The sequence below is a fragment of the Ambystoma mexicanum genome, chromosome 12 (genome assembly GCF_040938575.1).
Source record: "Ambystoma mexicanum isolate Mex_15411 chromosome 12, UKY_AmexF1_1, whole genome shotgun sequence".
Classification (NCBI taxonomy): Eukaryota; Metazoa; Chordata; class Amphibia; order Caudata; family Ambystomatidae; genus Ambystoma; species Ambystoma mexicanum.
This window is the reverse complement of record NC_090936.1, coordinates 667,827,798-667,845,645: the sequence shown is the minus strand read 5'-3', so window position 1 is coordinate 667,845,645 and position 17,848 is coordinate 667,827,798. Positions and strand designations below refer to the sequence as shown.

General features: G+C 44.7%; 1 protein-coding gene across 50 annotated transcripts in view; it reads left to right on the top strand.

The window, feature by feature from the left end:
- The window catches only part of LOC138513982 (mucin-19), a 1,848,798-nt gene that overhangs the window by 1,129,198 nt on the left and 701,752 nt on the right, over window positions 1–17,848 (top strand). For 17 of the 50 annotated variants that reach the window (XM_069629209.1, XM_069629203.1, XM_069629199.1 and 14 more), the window contains one exon: window positions 2,383–2,415. The exons of the other annotated variants lie outside the window; for them this stretch is intronic. In XM_069629209.1, the coding sequence (XP_069485310.1) occupies window positions 2,383–2,415 (33 nt within the window). The remainder of the gene's footprint in view (window positions 1–2,382; window positions 2,416–17,848) is intronic. 50 annotated transcript variants of the gene reach the window in all.

Here is a 17,848-nt window from a genome sequence, read left to right as displayed (position 1 = left end):
ATATAGACTCTATGAGGAAGGGTGTAAACAGGAGAGACAGATTATTGTGACAGAGTCAAGATGGTAGAGGCAGAGGGAGGGAGGTGAGACAAAACGAGAAGGAGAGAAAAGAAAGATTGACTGAAAGACAATAGAAAGAAAGTGTACAATGGGTTGGAGAAAGGATAGAATGAATGGAGGCATCATATGAGGCAGCAAAAAAGAGAACAAGAGGATGGGTTAATAGGAGCTACAGAAAAGAGATTATTGATGGAGCAATGTGATTGGATGGAGGGAAAACAGTGTGTTAAAGAATGGGAGTCTAATAGGAGACACCAAGAAAAGTAAGGGAGATTAGAGATGCAAAGGGATGCAGATAGAGGTGAGAAAATGGAGTAGGCAGAAGGGAGGGAAGCATACAAGGGAACAATGAGAGAAAGGACAAGGATGAGAGAGAAGGGAGACGTGGTAGGAATCAGGGGCAGGACAGGGGAGAGAGAAAGGTACATTAGAGATCAAGAATGAAGGATTCAAAAGAGAGAGTATGAAATCAAGGAAAGAGACAAGTGAGACAGAATAGGGAGAAACAGAATGGCAGTGAGAAAAAAGGGACAACAGAGAAGAGTGCAGAGACATACCAGAGGCTGAACAAAAGAGAATAGTAGAAAGGGGACGAGCAATGGGGAGAGACACATAACTAAAGACAGAGGTGGGAGAAAGAATCAAAAGCTGTAGAAATGAGAAGGTGCAGACAAAAACTGGAACAGGCAGTCAGAGAACACAAGATCCACAAGGGCCAAAAGAAAAGGCAGAATGGGAGGATGAATGGAAATGTAAGACTCCCAAGTTGAGATTTAAGAAGGGATTGAGAAAAGGAGGAGAGGATATTTAATGGTAGGGCAAAAGAGGTACAGGAGTAAAAACTGTTCTGCTTTTTCTGCAATATGCTCACTCTATCAAAATAACTCTGCCACGAATGAGAACGTTAGAATCCTGGGAGTTTTACATGACTTCACGCAGCCTCTTAATGAGGCTCCAAACTAACAAAGTGTTGAGTTTTAATCTAATCCAGCATCAATGGTTTAGATATCAACTACCTTTGTTTCTTTCCTCTATAAGGTCTCTGTTGTCAATGCATTTGCAGCTGTATGGCTTACCTATAGTAACAATGTATATCTGGGCATCAGTAGGTCTGATCATAAGCCTTCAGTAAATTCAGAAGCATGTTTCCCAAACTGAAGATGTTTTACCATATAACACAAGCTTGTAGATGGCTGTATTGTTCAGCTGTGAATTACAGGATTTATTTTAAGGTCCTACGTATCTCACACACATAGCCCCTTAAGGAATAGGTCCAACAGTTTCAGTAGGTCCTCTCAAGGCCCCATTGTTCCTCATAAGAATACTTTGTTCCTATCTCTTGCATTCAATAGATGTTTTGTGGTGGCTGGGCCTTTCTCTGGAACACTTAACTAAAATGCACATAGCGATGTCAGTGCTGTGGCCTTCTCCTACAACTAGCATGTCAGTGAGAGTTTCTCTGTGTTTTGGCCTTCTCCTACGTCTAGTAAATGCATCTGGGTTACTCTGTACTTTAGCCTTCCCTTATGCCTGTTAATGCAGGTGGGGTTCTTAGTTGTTTGATCTATTCCTCTGCTTTCAAAATGCACGTAGGGTACTCAGTTCTTTGGCCTTTTCCTACACCTACTAAGTTCACATGGGATACAGAGTGCTTAGGCCTTCTACTATGCCTTGTAAATGGACGCAGCGTTCTCATGCTTTGGCTTTCTCTTACACATAGTGAAAGCATATGCGGTGCTCAGTGCTTTTATAGCCCTCTCTGCCTACAAATGCATGTGAAGATTTCAGTGCTTTGGCCTTCTTCTATACCTACTAAATGTAAAATGGAAAATGCATTTGGTGTTATCTGTGATTTATCTTCTATGCCTAGATAAATCATGCAGGATTTGTAGTGCTTTGGCCTTCTCTTACTCTTAAAAAATACATTAGGTGTTCTCATTGCTTTTTCTTCTCCTACACCTATTAAATTCAGGTAGAATGTACAACTCAGAAACTCAAAATTATACCACCATCCCAGAAATCCTGGCACCCACAAAAAGAAACACCATGAGGCATGGAGGGATACATGTTTACGTAAAATAATAATCCGTTTTGCTTGAAAATAACAGATGTCAGAACTCCTCATGAACCAAATATATTCTAAGTGAGCCATAAATAATTCCATTGCACTTCAATCAATGTATCATCCATTTTATAATACATCTGTCGCCTCTCCAACCAAACAATAATTGTATTAAACACTAATCTGTACAACTAGGGTGGCTTCGTCTTCTGATATGCAGACCTATTTATCTGAATGTAACATGATCATTTTATTTCTAGGAACACCAGGAACAGGCCTAACTTCTGCTCCAGGTATGGTTCAATTTTAAAATCAGTTGTAAAGTGTTAGTGAAAGGACAGAAAACAAAGCTTTATCAAAACCTGTATAATAGACCCTTCAACCCTCCATTGTTACAATCATTTTAAATCAACTCTGATTTAGTCATAAAATTGTGAGTAAAACTATGTGTTTTTGATCTTCTCATATGCATACTCCTTTATTTCAATTCAACATGATTTTGTTATGAACAACTTTCCTTAATATTAATCATGTTTCATCCAGTCACACATTATGTTATTACTCATCCATCTCACTCTTCTGTATTAATATTAGTGCTTTATCTGCATGCATTAACATACCAAACATCTATGCATGCTTAATTAAAAATTATGTTACATTTTAAATCCATCATGTCTTTTAGAAAATATTCAGGTTTTCAATGAAAACATTGGGGTTACATGACCTTGAGTCATGGAGGGTTACTTATTTTAGTTACATATTTATCAGTTTTGCATTTATAATAATGGATATCAGAACTCTTCATAAACCAATTATATTCTAAATTAAAATGTACATTGTAAGATGATATTTGAGTCACCACGAAAGAACGCTTTCATGTTATCAATAAAGTTTAACATCAATTATCTGATGTTCATTTGAACTAATAGCAAATAATTCTTGTATGCTTTAGTTAATGGAGCCATACTTTATTCCATTCCACTTCCATTCAATGTGTCACCCATTTTATAATACAATCCTCTCTCACCCAAGCAATCAATTTATTAAACATTAATATATTTATCAAATTGGGAGTAAGTCTAGGGTGCTTTCGTCTTCTGATATGCAGACCTATTTATTTGAATTCAACATCATCCTTATTTTTCTAGGAACATCAGCCATAAGTCCAACCTATGCTCCAGCTATGGTTCAATTTTAAAATAAATTGTAAAATGAAATAGAAAGGACGGAAAGCAAGGTTTGATCAAAACCATTATAATATATCCACTAACTCTCCATTGCAACAATCATTTTACATCAACACTAATTTAGTCATGAAATTGAGAGTAAATCTAATGTGTTTTCATTTTCTAAAAAGGGAGTGATACATAATTCCATTGCACTTCAATCAATGTATCATCCATTTTATAACACATAAATCGCCAATTCAACCAAACAATAATTGTATTCAACACTAATCTGTTCATCATCTAGGGAGTACAACTAGGGTGGATTTGTCTTCTGATATGCAGACCTATTTATCTGAATGCAACATGATCATTTTATTTCTAGGAACACCAGGCACAGGCCCAACTTCTGCTCCAGGTATGGTTCAATTTTAAAATCAGTTGTAAAGTGTTAGTGAAAGGACAGAAAACAAGGTTTTATCAAAACCTGTATAATAGAGCCATCACCCCTCCATTGTAACAATCATTTTAAATCAACTCTAATTTAGTCATAAAATTGGGAGTAAAACTATGTGTTTTTGATCGTCTCATATGCGTACTCCTTTATTTCAATTCAACATGATTTTGTTATGAACAACTTTCCTTAATATTATTCATGTTTCATCCAGTCACACATTATGCTATTACTCATCCATCTCCCTCTTCTCTACTAATATTAGTGCTTAATCTTTGCATGTATTAACATACCAAATATCGATGCATGCTTAATTAAAAATGATATTACATTTTAAATCCATCATCTCTTTTAGAAATTATTCAGGTTTTCAATGAAAACATTGGGGTTGCATGACCTTGAGGCATGGAGGGTTTACATATTTTAGTTAAATAATGATCAGTTTTGCTTTGAAAATAATGGATATTAGAACTCCTCATAAACCAAGTATATTCTAAATTAAAATGTACATTTTAAGATGATATTTGAGTCACCACGCAAGAACGATTTAATGTTATCAACAAAGTGTAACATTAATTATTTACCTGATGTTCTTTTGAACTAATAGCTAATAATTCTTGTTTCAGTTTTACTTAATGGAGCAATACATAATTTCATTCCACTCCCATGCAATTTGTCATCCATTTTATAATGCACTCATCGCTCCTCAATCCAAGCAATCAATTTATTAAACACTAATCTAATTATCAAATTGGGGATACATCTAGGGTAGTTTCATCTTGTGATATGCAGACTTATTTATTTGAATTCAACGTCATGATTATTTTTCTAGGAACACCAGCCATAAGTCCAACCTATGCTCCAGGTATGGTTCAATTTTAAAATGAATTGTTAAATGTGATAGAAAGGACAGAAAACATGGTTTGATCAAAACCTTCATAATATATCCAATATCTCTCCATTGCAACAATCATTTTACATCAACACTAATCTAGTCATGAAATTGAGAGTAAAACTAAGTGTTTTCATTTTCTAATTTGCACATCTATGTAAGTGAGCCATACATAATTCCATTGCACTTCAATCAATGTATGATCCATTTTATAATACATCTATCGCCTCTCCAACCAAACAATAATTGTATTAAACACCAATCTGTACAACTAGGGTGGCTTCGTCTTCTGATATGCAGACCTATTTATCTGAATGCAACATGATCATTTTATTTCTAGGAACACCAGGCACAGGCCCAACTTCTGCTCCAGGTATGGTTCACTTTTAAAATCAGTTGTAAAGTTTTAGTGAAAGGACAGAAAACAAGGTTTGATCAAAACCTGTAAAATAGACCCATCACCCCTCCATTGTAACAATCATTTTAAATCAACTCTAATGTAGTCATAACATTGGGAGTAAAACGATGTGTTTTTGATCTTCTCATATGCATACTCCTTTATTTCAATTCAACATGATTTTGTTATGAACAAATTTCCTTAATATTATTCATGTTTCATGCAGTCACACATTATGTTATTACTCATCCATCTCCCTCTTCTCTATTAATATTTGTGATTAAATGACTGATTCAAATATATACTGTTCTTCTTTGCATGCATTAACATACCAAAGATCGATGCATGCTTAATTAGAAATGATGTTACATTTTACATCCATCATCTCTTTTAGAATTTATTCAGGTTTTCAATGAAAACATTAGGGTTACATGACCTTGAGGCATGGAGGCTTACATATTTTAGTTAAATAATTATCAGTTTTGCTTTGAAAATAATCGATATCAGAACTCTTCATAAACCAAGTATATTCTAAATTAAAATGTACATTGTAAGATGATATTTGAGTCACCACGAAAGAACGATTTCATGTTATCAATACAGTTTAACATCAATTATTTATTTGATTTTCATTTGAACTAATATCAAATAATTCATGTTTGATTTAGTTAATGAAGGCACACATTATTCCATTCAACATCCATTCAATTTGTCACCCATTTTATAATACAATCATTGCCTCTCTTACAAGCAATCAATGTATTAAACACTAATCTATTTATCACATTGGGAGTAAATCTAGGGTGCTTTCGTCTTCTGATTTGCAGACGTATTTATTTGAATTCGACATCAGCATTATTTTTCTAGGAACACCAGCGACCGGCCCAACCTATGTTCCAGCTGTGGTTTTATTTTAAAATAATTTGTAAAATATAATAGAAAAGACAGAAAACAAGGTTTGATCAAAACCTTTATAATATATCCACCAACTCTCCATTGCAAAAATCATATTACATCAACACTAATTTAATCATGAAATTGAGGGTAAAACTAAGTGTTTTCATTTTCTAAAAAGGGAGTAATGCACAATTCCATTGCACATCAATCAATGTATCATCCATTTTATAACACATCCATCGCCTCTCCAACCAAACAATAATTGTATTCAACACTAATCTGTTCATCATCTTGGCAGTACAACTAGGGTGGCTTCGTCTTCTGATATGCAGACCTATTTATCTGATTGTAACATGCTCATTTTATTTCTAGGAACACCAGGCACAGGCCCAACTTCTGCTCCAGGTATGGTTCAATTTTAAAATCAGTTGTAAAGTGTTAGTGGAAGAACAGAAAACAAGGTTTGATCAAAACCTTTATAAAAGACCCATCACCCCTTCATTGTAACAATAATTTAAGTCAACTCTAATTTAGTCATAACATTGGGAGTAAAACTATATATTTTTGATCTTCTCATATGCATACTCCTTTATTTCAATTCAACATGATTGTGTAATGAACAACTTTCCTTAATATTATTCATGTTTGGTGCACTTAGACATTATGCTATTATTCAACCATCTCCGTCTTCTCTATTAATATTAGTGCTTAAATGACTGATTGAAATATATAATGTTCTTCTTTGCATGCATTAACATACCAAATATCAATGCATGCTTAATTAGAAATGATGTTACATTTTAAACCATCATCTCTTTTAGAATTTATTCAGGTTTTCAATGAAATCATTGGGGTTACATGACTTTGAGGCATGGAGGGTTACATATTTTAGTTAAATAATTATCAGTTTTGCTTTGAAAATAATGGATATTAGAACTCCTCATAAACCAAGTATATTCTAAATTAAAATATATACATTGTAAGATTTTTGAGTCACCACGCAAGAACGATTTAATGCTATCAACGAAGTGTAGCATTAATTATTTATCTGATGTTCATTTGAACTAATAGCTAATAATTCTTGTTTCAGTTTTACTTAATGGAGCAATACATAATTTCATTCCACTCCCATGCAATTTGTCATCCATTTCATAATGCACTCATTGCTCCTCAATCCAAGCAATCAATTTATTAAACACTAATCTAATTATCAAATTGGGGATACATCTAGGGTAGTTTCATCTTGTGATATGCAGACTTATTTATTTGAATTCAACGTCATGATTATTTTTCTACGAACACCAGCCATAAGTCCAACCTATGCTCCAGGTATGGTTCAATTTTAAAATGAATTGTTAAATGTGATAGAAAGGACAGAAAACATGGTTTGATCAAAACCTTCATAATATATCCAATATCTCTCCATTGCAACAATCATTTTACATCAACACTAATCTAGTCATGAAATTGAGAGTAAAACTAAGTGTTTTCATTTTCTAATTTGCACATCTATGTAAGTGAGCCATACATAATTCCATTGCACTTCAATCAATGTATGATCCATTTTATAATACATCTATCGCCTCTCCAACCAAACAATAATTGTATTAAACACCAATCTGTACAACTAGGGTGGCTTCGTCTTCTGATATGCAGACCTATTTATCTGAATGCAACATGATCATTTTATTTCTAGGAACACCAGGCACAGGCCCAACTTCTGCTCCAGGTATGGTTCAATTTTAAAATCAGTTGTAAAGTTTTAGTGAAAGGACAGAAAACAAGGTTTGATCAAAACCTGTAAAATAGACCCATCACCCCTCCATTGTAACAATAATTTTAAATCAACTCTAACTTAGTCATAACATTGGGAGTAAAACTATCGGGGTAATTCATAGATTTCAGCGCAGAGGCAGCGCACTCGAGCAGCGCAGAGAGCGAGCATGCGCCAACATGCGCTAGCCGTGTGCGCCAAACAGCATTCTTGTGAAGTGGGAGAATGGAAGACCAGGCTCCCGTCCTTCCCCTCTCGCGCCTGGCCTAAAGGATCATGGCCCAGGCACCCGCCACGAGAAGAGTTTGCCCATCTACCAGACGACCAAATACCCTGGTACAGGAACATACGGATGTGTCCATCTGCCTGCCCAGCAGCCCTCCCTGTCCATGCCGACACCTGCGGCACGGATCAACTAGACTAAAACCTACACGTCGTTAGAGATGCCATGACGACCTAGCCAACGGACAGCACACCTGTGCAAATATACACACCGGACACTCCCGCACCAATCTACACGAAGAATATACTCAGTGCTATGACGTAGGCGACAGACATACTCACAGACGTGCATCTTTATTATTTTCCACATAGGCTCTCAAAATGCAGAAACGCAAGACGCATCATGAACCCATCTAAAGAGCTTGCTTACGCTTCTCCTAAAACCAGGTGCCATAATGAGAAATATAACAAAGACACGATACTGGGGATAAGACAATATGATACTATAACCTAAAGCGCCTGTGCACCAAACGGTTCCACCTATACACCAGGCCTAAGTAGGCCGCAAGCAAGAGCTTCCATGGACGTTAAAAGAACAAGAGTCAGGTTGCTGATCCTGCAGAATGAGCCCGGCGAAGGCAGACAGCCAAGGTCGCAATGTTGCAAACCCACATTCCGAAAGCAGACAATCAAGGGCACGATGTTGCAACCTCGCACGCCGCACACCAACGTCAAAGTCACACCTGCAAATTAAACCAGGCACACAGTGGAAAAACAATATTAATTGTGCAGAATTCTGCCTCAAACACGGTCCCACCTCACGTGACCAAGCCGAACCTGACAGGATGCCAAGGCCAGAAAAGGCGTCTGGATCCCTCGTTACAAGACACAGGCAGATACAATTAAAAGGCCCAATGGACATCTGCGACAGTGGGAGTAGTCGGCCTTCCAGCTTATGAATAAGTCCTCACATTGTCTGCACGTACTCATAGTGAAACATTGTTGCAAATGACAGGTGCACCGAGAGCTGGGAACAGCGATGGTCCCAGACTGGGAGGCTCGCGAGCGCACCAATCAGAACATGGGGCTCTTATCACTGACGCCATTAACATTAACCAATCATCAGGGGTCTTCATGTAACAATTCTCATGTATCTAATTGTAGGGACAACCCAGATATATCACCTGACTAAACCTTGACCACTAACATTGTTCTCTATACATATGCTATACTAACCCTACCACGCGAGCAACCAATTAAGAGTGGCGATAGGTTTTTTGCTAACTTTCCAATGTGACGCAAGTAGCGCGTCATACTAAGGTAAAAAGGGCCTGCGAGCCCCACGATTGTGTGTGTGTCAGGACGGACGCGTACGATCCTTGACCCATCCCTGCCGTTTTTGTCTAATAAACAGCAGAGTCACCTTGCTTCTTGCGTGTGTCTCATACTCTCTCTCTTTTGGGATATACGGGAGGAGTTGGGGCCTCTCTGCCCGGAGGTCTGCGGACGGCCCGGCCGACCCCGGCAGAATTTCCCCCCCGACACTTGCTTACAGCGTGTTCATGGAATTCCCAAGCCATAATGAGCACTGGCGCAGAGAACATCCCGCAGCGCCAGTTATGCCCCCAGGAACGCCCCTTGCACAAGGAAAAGCCATTGAAATCCCCAATGCAGCGCAAAGGGCCGCGCTAACGCTGGACCAGCTTACAGGGCAGCAACACTGCAATCGCGCGAGCGGGGAACGTGTATTCCTGGGTTGCGCTGGAATTATCACATGTGATACGGCTTGGGCAAGCAGGGTACGTGTATTTTGGGGTGTGTACAGGAAGTGTCCCACGCAATAGGTCTTGTGCGAGCAGGGTACGTGTATTTTGGGGGGTGTGTGGGAAGTGTCCCACGTGATAGGCCTTGTGCGAGCGGGGTACGTGTATTTTGGGGGGTGTGCGGGATGTGTCCCACGCGATAGGCCTTGTGTGAGCTGGGTACGTGTATTTTGGGGTGCACAGGAATTTTCACACGCGATAGGGCTTGGGCGAGCGGCTTACGTGTATTTTGGGGGTGCGCTGGAATTTTCACATGCGATAGGGCTTGAGCGAGTGGGGTACGTGTATTTTGGGGGGTGTGCTGGAAGTGTCCCACACGATAGGCCTTGTGCGAGCGGGGTACGTGTATTTTGGTGTTGCAAGGGAAGTTTCACACGTGATAGGCCTTGTGCGAGTGGGGTATGTGTATTTTGGGGGTACGTGGGAAGTTTCACACATAATAGGCCTTGTGTGAGTGGGGTACGTGTATTTCGGGGGTGCGTGGGAAGTTTCACATGTGACAGGCCTTGTGCGAGTGGGGTACGTGTATTTTGGGGGTGCGCGAATAATTTCACACGCGATAGGCCTTGTGCGAGTGGGGTACGTGTATTTCGGGGGTGCGCGGGAAGTTTCACATGTGATAGGGCTTGGGCAAGCGCGGTACGTGTATTTTGGGGGTATGCGGGAAGTTTCACACGCGATAGGGCTTGTGCGAGCGGGGTACATGTATTTTGGGGCTGGACGGGAAGTTTCACACGCGATAGGGCTTGTGCGGGCAGAGTACGTGTATTTTGGGGTGTGTGTGTGTGGAGTTCCACATGCGATTTCGCTGGCCGAGCGGGGTACGTGTATTCCTGGGGTGCCCCAACGCAAATTGGCAGTGTGTGTCCTCCCAGGTGAGCCCTCACCCCCTTCCCCAGGGCCTGCAGGCAGCCCTGCACCCCTGGCCATGCCCCCCAGCCAGCCCACCTGTCACCATGCACAAGTGAGCACCGACACATGTCCCCCTGCGCCCCACCCACACAGCAGTGACGGGCACCTGCCAGCAGGCCCCGACTCATGTCCCCCCCCAACATGTCATAAAGATGCACATTCATTGGCCTCATGTCCACCAAAATCCCACTGCACGCCACCCTAGTCTTGAGACTCAATCAAGTTTCTCATCCACCTCACACACACTGGGTGCCATTGATTGCGTAAACCCACATTGTGACATGCAGTAAACCAATGAGCAAATACCACACATGGAAGTAATACATGAAAATGTATTTAGCACAAAATGAAGGTAATGGAATGAAAACATGAAAAATATTTTAAACAAGAAAATAAATGCATGTCCAAAAATGAAAAAAAGAAATGAAGTCTCAATCCAAAGTAATCCAAAAGAAAGTTTGTCCAAACTCTCCGTCCACCAAAGCAAATCCAAAGGAAACGTAAATTGCAAAATCTATTGATCCATGGTGATTAAAAAAAATGTTGTTTTCATAAATCCACAGTTCAACTATGTACAACGATTCAATCCAGGGTCCATGAGCCCAACGAATGAATTGAAACCTATAAAAAAACCTAAGAAATAACTATATACAAAAGGGTGGGGCATTGTCCAAGCACCCCAAAATAAAGCAAAATGAAAATGAAACCTAACACTACAAACTATATACAATGGCGGCGGGCTAATCCGACGGCTCACTTTTTGATTTCCCGGGCCAGGGCATCGTCAAACTCCTCGTCTATGTCCTGGAGGAGGGCCTCTTCCATGGCCCTGAGGTTTCGCAGGGACGATGCCATGTTCAACTTCAACTCCCTGCGAATTGCCTCGAGGCACTCGGCCCGCCTCAGCGCCCTGCGCATGGAGTTCTCCACCCTGACCATTGTGAGCCGTGCCTCTTCCGCCCACTCCCGCTCCGCATCTATGGCCTGGCCCAACCGCTGCAACAAAAAAGACACTCCCAATCCAGGGTCCTCCTGCCCTCTGGCCGATGCCTGCCCCCTCTGATGTTGATGGCCCCGAGCCATCATCGCTCCCACCTTGTGCATGCTGCTGCTGTGCCTGTGCCCTGCCTCTTGCTGCCTGCATGTCCTCCTCCGGCTGGGGTGCATTTGTTGTGGTGGCCCCCCCTGCTGGAGGTTCGACTCCCAACTGTGGCAGGGATGTGTCCTCCACCAGCCTGGCCGCTGTGTCAGAGGCAGCTCCACAGGGTACCCAGGTGATACATGGGCGGGAAGATGGCATTGAGGACGACTGGTGGATAGGGGGTTCAGGTGAGGAGTGTGTTGGAAGAAGGTCCAGCACACTGAGGAATCCAGCACTGGTGACCCGTCCTAGTAGGTCAACATTGTCAAAGAGGCATCCGAGATGACGTGCAGTGTCTTCACGAAAACACTGCAGGTCAGCTTGCATGCCCCGTTGACGCAACGCCATCCCAGCCAGGACAGGCTCAACCCGGTCCCGGATTGCCACATCCGCAGGGAGAGGAAGGACAGTTGTTGTGCGCTCATGCCCTCCCAGAAAACGAGTCTGGACGTAGGCATCCCTGCTGGTGCGGGATGATGCAGTCACAGGATCAGGGACAGAATTACACACAGGCACCTCCGCGGCGTGTGCTGCCTCCTGTCCCTGCCCCTGGACTGCACCACTAGCACCAGTGGAATCCCCCCCTCCAGACTCTGTGTGTGTCCCTTCCACGGCCTCCTCCTCCACCAAACCCCCCACCAACCTGGATGACTATGTGCCATCTTCCTCCATCGGACCCTGTGGGGTCTCGGCTGCCCCTTCTGCTGCCGAGGAGTCCACCTCCGACCTCTGCCTCTTGGAACTACCCTCGGCAGCTGCAGCCTGGGACGCAGCACCAGGCTCCTCACTCCCCGACGAGATGACATGGGAGGGGATCTGGGCCTTGCGTCTTCGGCTGGCGGTGCAATCCCTGCCGCTTTGCTCCACAGCACCCTCTACGCCCTCTTCATCAGTTGATGCTGCAGACAGGGAGAGATAGAACACAGCTATCAGAGCGCTGTACAATGGTCTGATACACACATGACAGTTGTACATGAGTGGCAGTGTCAAACTTCAGACATGGCATCACACTCCCCAACACACATGTCATGCAAACTCACACACATGAGCAAATCAACAGGAATGTTGCACCAGGCAGCACCATCCATACACAAACAACAGCATGAGCAGCCGAAGGTGAGCCTGACATCACATGCAACACGGGGAGTGCAGAACACATGCACACACGCCACCAGTCTTACATGAATCTGTGCATCTCCACCACCTGTTGCAGTGATAACACCATCCATGTCACATCTGGCAATCAGCCTCCTACATGTCAGTGTCACATGCATCCATGTTGTATCACAGTGGCACACTTGTCAAATACACACACATGCACATGTACATGTACATAGTGCAGATGCATGCAGCTTGAACCAGCATCCATGTGTCACACCACAACCATGCCACAGTACATACACAGAAATTTTAACATGTGTGCACCCACACATGCATTTGCCCAGCATGCTTACCAACACATACACCATCGATGTGTCGCACACATGAGAGGACTCACATGTGGCAGGTTCACATCCCTGTACATACGCATCCACACATGGCCCTACAAAGACATATGTGCAACCTGCACACTCCTGGCACACTTCAACGCGCACAGCGTCCAATCAGGACGCATGTACACTTACTGCTCGACTCCAGACGGGTCTGCCTCTCAATGACCTGGCCATGGAGCGCTGGGCGTATATGTTCCAGGACCCTCATTCGGTTGTTGGTTAGGCGGACCCGGCACCCCTTGGCATCCACTGCCTTCAAGAGGCGCTGGGCTTTGTTGAGGGTCCTGGACCTGACCTGAAGTCCTCTCAGCGCTTCCGGACGTGTTGAATGTCACGGACTGCCACCCCCTCCTCGTGATGGCAGTCACGATGTCCATCCAGATCCTCTTCCGTCCGTCATTGTCGGCGCGCAAACTTCCAAAGAGGGCATCATACTGCCCCAGGACTTGCTCCATCAGGACACCAACTTCACTGGCACTGAAGCTGGTGGCCCTCTGCCTCTCTAGCTGCGGGTTGCCAGTGGTGCCAGATGGTGTTGTATCCGACATGGCAACCCCAGAGGCAGGTCTGGGTGGGCAACTGAGTCCTGAGGCTGGGCTGTGGAGCGATGGTATCCCAGTCGGGAGTCTTCAGTTCCAGCAGGGGTGGTCACAGCAACTGCACTCCTGCAGATGGCTGACGTGCAGGCACCAAATAGCAGGGCATGTGGGCAGCAGGCAGGCAGGCAGCAGCAGATGGCAAGTGGGAGCATGCTCGGGCCTCTGGGGGGCAGGAAAATGGCCTTCTGGGCAGGAACGTGGTCTTCTGTGTGTTGTCGCGTGGCCTGATTGATACGGAGTGATTTGGCACGTGAAAAAAGTGCACATCAGCGTGAAATTCAAGGAAAGGCCCTTAGCGCGTAAGCGTGTCTGTGACGTTATGCGTGCGGGCGTTTCCCACAACACGGGTGCATGATTATTGTACACGTGAAAAAACTGTGTGTAATTGCAGGAAAGGCCCTTAGTGCGTAGGAGACGCCTAAGTGACGTTGCACGTGTGGGCTGGCTTAAAAGGTACGTGTAGGACGACATTTTCTTGTATCTGCTTTTTGTGGAGAGCGAGCGGGTGATTCTTGTACTTCTTGTCGGTTCACACGCGATTACTTCATAGCGGTTCCAGTTCGTACTCCCTGTTTCCTCAGACAGCGTTCAAATCTTCTTTTGGCGGGGTTGTTGCCAAAGCACACACACGCGTCTTTTTCACTTTCTTTTTTCAGGCAGACGGTGAGTGGCGCACATATTTTCCAACTGTGGTTGCCCCCGTGTGTTGCATACCCCTTCAGAGGTCATTGTAGGCTGCGTGTATCAAACGTACGCTTATTTTTGTGTTTCTTGGTGCCACAGTGTAGTGTGGGTTCATTTTGCCATGCACGTGGTCTACCATCTTCAGGGGTCACATACAGCCTTGCTAGAGCACTAGGGTACGAATACCATCTAGTACCCTACCCCTTTGACCCCAATTGCCCAGGACAATTGTTTACTGCAACTCTCATATGCACAACAACATCAGTGCCATGGTTGGGAGGTGACCAAGCAGTAAGGGAGGCAAAGGTGGCCGAGCTCAAAGAGGTGGGCAAGGTGGGCGCGGTAGGGGACGTGGGCAGGATGTGCAGGGTGGCCCAAGAGGCGAGTGTGTGTAGGACCAATCAGGCCCACATATGCCCCCCCAAATGGTTGGGGGAAATGTAGCTGACACCATCCCAGCTCAGCCCTTGTTAAACCGGCCCATATTGTCAACTGAACCGGCACAGGATGACTCTCACTAAGCCACGTGTGGCTGTGAAAGTTGCTGTCACCAGGCCACGTGGATCTGGGGCAGCAATGTCATCTGCTGCCCCAAGTAGCCAGGGTGAGGAGGCTGCAGGGCCAGCTGCAGCTCACTCCACCCCAGCTCCAAGTCTCCCAGCCAGGACAGTGTCGGTCCAAGTCCTTCACACCGCGGTTGGTCCTGCCAACATCACCCTGCAGCCAATGCCTGCAGCGAGACCTTTGGTCATTGTGCCTTTAAAAACTTCAAGTACCCAGTCCACCTGCACTTCTGCCCCTATCAACCAGAGCAGCGTAAGCCACTCAGGATCCGCACCACCTTCCAAGAAGAAGAAGGGTGCTCTTGCACTACAGGCTGGGACCCCAGACACGGGTACACACTCCAGCACGTCAAGGAAGCCTAGCTTAAATGGCGCCGAACTAGATGCACTTGTGGCCTATGTGTTGGCACATAGCCGCAAAATGGTGGTGACTGGAGGGTGCAAGACTACGCCTGCTCAACGTAGGGCCCACTGGCAGACCATCGCAGACCATATTAGTGCCCTTGGATTTGTGAGGCGTATAGCTGATGATTGCTGTAAGCGGTGGAATGACCTGAAACGCAGAGCAAAGAACAAGCTGGCTTCCAATCATGCCTCTACTATGGTGACTGGCGGTGTGTCTCCACCAGAGGATGACCAACTCACTGAACATGAGTCTGTCGCTGGAGCCTTCGTCACAGAGGAACAGATCCGAGGCATGGGAGACCTACCAGATCTTGAAGCATTGTACGGTGAGTGCCCATGCATGTGTGTGCAATCCATATGTATGTTGCTTGGGTGATGTGTTCTGATTGAGTGCCAGGTGAGGCTGTGTAGTCATGATTGGTAAGGGACAACCATGTGGTCCCTCCAAGCCATTCCCCGGCCTTGGGTTTAGGTGTGACAGTATCCCTTTTGACCACAGTTGCCAATTTGCACCAGATCACTGCAGTTGCCCTTCAACTGCCATCTTGCAACTACATTTTTCAAAATGTTTTCCTGTTCAGCCTGATTGTTTCAATCCTTGCCATTTTTAGGACACATTTTTTTGATGCACTTCTAAAAATGTGACATACTTCTGTCATACATTACACCCCACAATGGCCCACATGTATTACCATGTTATGGGAATGATTTAACCATTCAGGCTGATTGAGTAATGGGCTGCACACAATTACTTTTTGGGCCCTGTTTGAATGTTGAACATGACTGTTGTGTTCTGTCATGTTGAAGTGACCAACCATTGATGTATTCATCTGCCTGCTATCACTGCATCAGTGAACACTGGATCTGTTGCAGCGTGTGGCACATGCGTGTTTTGTCAAACTATTTTGCATGTTTCATCTCATCATGTCCATCTCACATGGATGGGTGACAGTACTGATTTCCTACCGTATGGCTGTAGTTGTCAAATGTACCATGGCTATGCTACGTGCCATCTGTGTGATGGCATGTGTCATGTATGTTTATTGGGCATGCCACTCACAGGCTAATGTGTGCTGCCAGTGCTATCCAGCATGCTGCACATGTGTTGCTTTTCCATCTTGGAGTCCTCAGTGTGTGCATTTTGCCTCCCCTTCCAACTCATTGACAGAGCATGCATGCCAGGGTTATAGTCATGTGGGAAATATGCAATTTTTGTTCTGGATCTCTGCCTCGTCAGGCCTATGTGTGTGCTATGGTGCTCATGCCTGTTTCCATTTGTCGTCTTTCATGTTTTTTCAGGTGATGAGGCACTTGATGCTGTTGAGGAGGAGGAGATGGTGCAGACCCAGGAGGGATCTCAGCCACAACCGGGCACCAGTGGAGGATGTGCGGTGGTGGTGGGTGAAAACCCAATCCTCCTGCAGACCATACTGTCCACGGGTGTCTCTGGGTACACCTCCACAGACCTCTATGAATCAGGTGCTGAATCGGACAGTGAGACATATGTGCCATCGGAGGTGAGTGCTTCTGGCAGGGATGCTGTTCTGTCCAACCCACCTGCACCGGGGGTAGACCCCTATATGGGGATTTCAGTGTTGGAAAGTCCGCCTGTGGCGGTTACGGATGCAGGGTCACACTCCACAATATTTGCTCCTGTTCCTGGGCCAGCAGATCAAAGGAGGACTGCAGTCCTGCAGCCTCAGACAGTGCCAGCACAGCATGGTGCAGATCGCCTTGCCCCAAACAGGTGTGGTGCCGCCAACACGGTGGCCGTGCGACACCAGGCAATACTGTGTGGGAGAACTCCATTTACAGTATAGCAGCACAAAAGGGGGCATTGTGTGAAATGATGGCTCCGGCAATGGTTAGGGTGGCCACTTCCATTCTCCCCCCTGAAAGGTAGATGGAGCTCCAGCAGCAGGCAACAGATTCCATTTGCCACTCACACAGGGAGGACATGTTGGCATCCAACAGGGACCGACGGGCTGCACTGGAGACTGTGCTTGCAGCCATATCTGTAGAGTCACAGGCCCACAGGGAAGCCCTGAGGTTAGAACACAGGTCCCTCAGAGATACTCTGGGTGCACTAGAGGTTTCCCGGAATTTTAGGTCTGAGCAGCAGCTGGAGCAGCTGACACGTTCACTGTCAGCTGAGCTCCAGGCAACCCGTCAGGAGATCCGGGCATCACTCAAGGCCATGCAGGCAGAAATGCGTGCTACCCGTGAGGTGCTGCATGGGGATCTCCATACCACCATCCTGCAGAACCAAACCTTCCAGACCTGCATGCTTGCTGCCATGGAGGA